General features: G+C 40.7%; 1 protein-coding gene across 1 annotated transcript in view; it reads right to left on the bottom strand.

Annotated features, from left to right (window-relative positions):
* Positions 1-1,699: 1,699 nt before the first annotated feature.
* The window catches only part of magixa (MAGI family member, X-linked a), a 19,677-nt gene continuing 15,932 nt past the window's right edge, over positions 1,700-5,444 (bottom strand). Inside the window, 3 exon segments of the mRNA XM_025059593.1 lie at positions 1,700-2,600; positions 4,527-4,665; positions 4,763-5,067. Of these exon segments, the coding sequence (XP_024915361.1) occupies positions 1,957-2,600; positions 4,527-4,665; positions 4,763-5,067 (1,088 nt within the window). The 3' untranslated portion in view covers positions 1,700-1,956.

Genomic DNA, 5,444 nt, shown 5'->3' with positions numbered 1-5,444 from the left:
CTGTGTGGCCAGTGCAGGTACTGGCAATCTTGTTAAAGTTGAAGGTCGCATGGATTCCAGTCCGTATCAGCAAATTCTTGCGAACAATGTTCAAGAATCAGTGACAAAGTTAAAGTTGAGTTTATTCAAAAAAGGTCATAAGATATGTGTGTATCGTATTTTCTATAAGGACTATAAGTTGCACTTTTTTTCCATCCTTTGGGTAGGTTTGCGACTTATATATTAAAATTTATAATTTCACGTTGTTTGTTTTCCCCCCGCCGGCCGCTAGAGGGCACTCTAGGCTTGTGTACCAGTATCTGGTACTCCTGTACCACTGAAAATTTACATTTTTTTTTTTAACATTGCCAGCCACTAGAGGGAACTCTAGGCTTGTATACCTGCTACTTTTGCACCACTGAAAATGTACGTTATTTTCACCCCGACAGCCGCTAGAGGTCACTCTAGGCTTGTGTACCAGTCTTACATGTTTATATATATATATTTTTTTTTTTTCTTTTCTTCTTGATTATGCATTTTTGGTTGGTGTGACCTATCCTTCGGAGTGACTTATACTCTGGAAAATACGGTATTTTATAATAATGATTATATTATAATTATTTGATTATTAATTCTACAAGTTATAAAGAAGAAGAGTCAGAGGCAGGACATCAGGCTACTTTTTATTGGGGACATGCTGATGCTCAAAGGCGTCTCTGAGAGAAAAGCACAGATGACGCTAGGAAACGGGCAGATTTAAACAAAGGGATGGGGCCAGTTTGCAGGTTATAGGCCCGAGATAAATATAAATGAGGCACTTTGTTCTGTTCCAAAGCTGCAAGACGTTGGCCACAATGGCACTAAGAAGCAAAGTCTCGTTGTGTTCCGGTCAAGTCCGATTACCGTGGCGAGCAACGTCATCACCATAGAGATGACATTTGCCACAGCTGGACCTGAAATCTGTGTTTTTATATTTATGGCTCTGTTAAATCATTACAATAAAGGTTTTTCTTCATTTCTTTTTTTCTTTTTTCTTTTTTAACAAGCAAGCATTTCGTTTCAACTTGTCATCTCTTCTACAGTACTAACGATGACGAAAGTGATGTAGTCACTGAGTCTTTAAATGTTTATAAAAATAAAATAACTCCATCCTATTCACATGCTCAAATAAGATTGCTCAACTTAACAGTTGAAAAGTTGATGACGATGACAATGAGGAATAAGCTCAGTCTCGTTCTTTTGCTCCGCCCACTTCACCACTTGCGACAAAGTAAGAAAGAGCAGGCAGACAGGGGTCTTTTTTTTTTTCCAGAAAAAGACGAAAAGATGTGACCAACCACAAACAGACCAGGGACGCCAATGTCATTAAGGAGTCAGGAAGCCCTTAAGCATGATGGGTAAAAACATGTGACTGTTTGCTGAGGAGAAGGGATTATCTGCAAACCAGAAGGGTAGTCTTAGGTCCAAATGGCTCTCCTTCTGTAGTGCAGTTGTTGTACAAAAAAAAAAAAAAAAAACCTGCACATCCAAAATTAATATGGTTTAACATATTAATTTAGCTTAGTAAAAACTAAAGAATTCTGGGAAAATGTCAGAATCCAGGCACAAATAAGAAAAAAAAAAAAAGATTTTTATGGCATCAAACTTAACATTGAGATGGTGAGGCCATCTCAAAATCACCTTTGGTGAAAATGCACACTCTGGTGATTGGTGTTTCTATTTCGGTTTTATGAATTATTCAACCCAATCTGTTTTGATTTATCACTCAATCAGAAGTCAGAATGTTATGTCATCACCAGTGAGACGCAGACGGAGGTTTTCTCTCAGGACAAAAAAAAAAAAAAAAAAAAAAAAAAGCGCCCTGTTTTCATCAAGTAGCTAATAACAGCAAAATATAGAAATTCCAGCAGATAATGTGAAAAGTGAAACTCTTCACATTCCGCCATTTAGAAAAGGAGCCCATCCACAACCTTCTGCTCAGTGATTCGCCTGCCACACGGAATCCCCGGAGAGTTTGTGGGGTCTTGGCTTCAGCCAGCGCACGGGGACGGAACCTTGTCTGATTGAGGAGCCATTTTTTTCCCATGTAGGACTCCGGTCTGTTGTGGTGATGTTGGTTGCTAATTGGCTTATCTCTGAGAAGCTGGTTTCAGATTCACTATCAATCTGACACAAACGATCTTGATCCTCCATGGACATGAGGAAGGAAAATATGGCACCTGAGCTCCCGGAATACTTCGGAGGATGGGTGATGTTATGCTCCTCTTCCTCACTCTCCTCTCTGGTAGCTCCTCTTGAATCCTGCTTCTCCTTTTTTGGGCTTCTCCTCCCCTCCTTTCGGCTCTTTTTCTGTCCCTCCTTTATGGTCTTTGTCCCCTTCTCCTTCTCTTTCTCTTTTCTTTTCCTCTCCTCCATCCTACGTTCTTCCTCCATGGCTTCTTCTTCCACCAGGTCTAGATCGAGACAAGGCGGCCCTAACCCTGCTCCTGTTCTCTGTCTCCTGCTGCCGCTCTCTCCCCCGCCTTTCCTCAGGTGGCTGGAGGAGGTGCTAATCTTTACCTCCTCAGGTTGCTCTTTAGTGTGCGAGGAGAAGCAGGGGGAGAGAGCTCCTTCCTCAGGGTCTGAGGACAGACACACATCAATAATTAGGTTTAGTGCACTTCCTCCAGTCAGCTACAGTTTAGGCAAGGTTCGTTCAGGGTCAGTTTGACAAAAATGAAAAGAAAAGTGTGGTAATGAAATGAGGTCAGTTTACCTTATTGTAATAATATCAACACAGGGACAACAATTATGATTATTAAAAGACTAGAATAATACTAACACCAGCAACAACAGTAAAGATTATTAATGAATATTATTATTATTATTGAAATCTAAAGCCATAAAAAATACATATTTATGAAATATATGAATATATGAAATATACCGGTAGTTTATTTCATTCTGACCTTGGTTCAAATGTTAACTTTAGCATTCACATTTGTATTTTTAATAATAATAATAATAATAATAATAATAAAAATAATGATAATAATGATGATAATAATGATGATAATAATAATAATAACAATAATAATAATAACATTAATAATAATAACAATAACAATAATAATAACAATAATAATAATAATAGTAATAATAATAATAATAATAATAATAATGTTTAATATTTTTTTTTTCTGGAACAATTCAAATTATATTTTTATTTTTTAAAGGTTTCTACTATTTTTGTCCAAGCATATAGAGATATTTACCATTATACCTCCTTTCAGTCAGATTTGCATTTGCATTTGGAGTCGATGTAAATTATAAAAATTGTGTCGAGTGTTTCGAGCACCTTTCTTGAGGAAAAACTTCGCTCATTTGCTGACCCTCGCTGGCATTAACAACAGCATTTCAGTTGACGTGGCGTAAACACAGTTCAAGCAGTGACAATGGAGGGATGAGGTGATTCAAAAACGATGGAAAACAACAGGAGCTGTTTTTTTACCGACCGCGCGTTTTCAGTTCGTCCAATCACGTAGAAGCAGGGTTCACCCTGTTTGGAGTTTGTCATACACAGAGAGAGACTTGATAGCTCCACTGAGGAGGAGGAGGAGGAGGAGGAGGAGGAACGGGAGGAAAAATATAATGGAGAGAAAAGTGTAAGAAGTGATGCGGCACGAAAGTAAGAGTAAGAAGCAGAAAAAAGAGAGGAGAAAGTAACAGACAAAGTAAACACAGGGAGTAAACAGCGTTAAAACGGTCGATTAAAAAAAGATCCACCGAGAGACAAGAATATGTCCGGGATTAGCACCACTCCATAATTCCGTCATGTCTCTTCAATATGAAGAGTGCTGACCTTGTCGTCAGTTAAACTAGTGTTTCTCAATTATCTATGTCATGGCCCCCCCCCTTTAGGGGACAGAATGTTCACACCCTACCGGAATTAAAAATACTATCGAGAACCTGATTATATGTATTTTCTTACCTGTACAAACCACTGTATGTGTTGCTGCCACCTAGTGACTAGAGCAGGCATGAACAAACTTTTTGACTCCCGGGCCACAACTGTCCTAAAATTGAACAGGGGGCGGGGGGCCGGGCCAGGAGGAAATAGATGCGTTCACGTGAGCTAGGATGAATGACATGTAAAAGTAATGCATAAAGGCTAAAATGCTTTTATCATTTTCTACGCCATCTATTGGGAAAACATGGGTATTGCAGGGAAAAGGGCAGAAGTATAATGATAATATAAATAAAAAGTTTGGCGGACCGGAATAAAAAGCTGAACGGGCCACATCCGGGCCCCCTGGCCTTAGTTTGCCCATGCCTGGATTAGAGGTTTGTTTATTGGTTTAAGCATTACAGCAGTGGCAGCATGTGATATTCCAGGCCCCCGACCCACTCCTTGAGAAGTACTGAGTTTAACCATGACTCCGTGTTATAGCCTTCAGTACCTTAGTTTGCCCATGCCTGCATTAGAGGTTTGTATATTGGTTTAAGCATTACAGCAGTGGCAGCATTTTTATCTTTAATATCACAGCTATCACAACGACGCATCTCACCATAGTCAGGAACGTATCCATTTCCTTTCTCGAGGACGAGGTGGATTCGATGTCCCCCTCGTCTGATTTGTTCCACCACCTGACTGTGTGTCATTCCTGCCGTACTGTCTCCATTTATCTCCACCAGCTTATCCGACACCTGAGGAAACTGGAAACGGTCAAAAACCCTCCGCACAGTTTGCTTGGCACTGTGTGTGTGTCTGTGTGTCTTTGTGTCTCTGTGTGTGTGAGTATACCTGTATCTTGTTGCTGCGTTGAGCCGGTCCACCCTCCATCAGACCCAGAACATACAGTCCCATGTTGTACTCGCTGCCGCCCCTCAGAGAAAAACCGAACCCTGTTGGACCTCGGTCCAGGGCCACACTGTAGAACTGATTCTGGTCCTAAAAAAGACGGACTGCATCAGTTCCGTAGTACTGGGGATACTGTATTTTACTTGCGATATGGCAGAGGTGGGGGACCAAGTCATTGCTTTGCAAGTCACAAGCAAGTCTCAAGGTCTTTGCACTCAAGTCCGAATCAAGTCTCAAGTCCAAATAGGCCAAGTCCGAGTCGAATCCAAGTCAAGACGGAAAAGTGTCAAGTCAAGTCCCAAGTCCTGCCGTTTCTGTTTTCGAGTCCTTTCGAGTCCTTCCACTCACTGCCACTCGTTTTTTGTTGACCACCTCGTAGTTTTTAAATCCGAACAACACGATCTTTGGTACCATTTTCTCTAACCCATTGCATTGTTCGACAGCTCATTCTCATTGGTTGTCCCGCAATTTGATTGGATGCACAGTGAGAGATACACAGCGCTCCTCAATAACTTACTTTATAATCTTCGGGTTTGGGAGAAAGTATCGAGTCTTGTCGAGTCAAAGGGCCCGAGTCCAAGTGAAGTCACGAGTCATTGATGTTAAAGTCCAAGTCGAGTTCCAA

Source organism: Cynoglossus semilaevis, chromosome 10 (genome assembly GCF_000523025.1).
Source record: "Cynoglossus semilaevis isolate Cse_v1.0 chromosome 10, Cse_v1.0, whole genome shotgun sequence".
In the NCBI taxonomy this organism is placed as follows: domain Eukaryota; kingdom Metazoa; phylum Chordata; class Actinopteri; order Pleuronectiformes; family Cynoglossidae; genus Cynoglossus; species Cynoglossus semilaevis.
The sequence above is the reverse complement of the archived record's forward strand: the minus strand, read 5'-3'. Positions and strand labels throughout refer to the sequence as shown.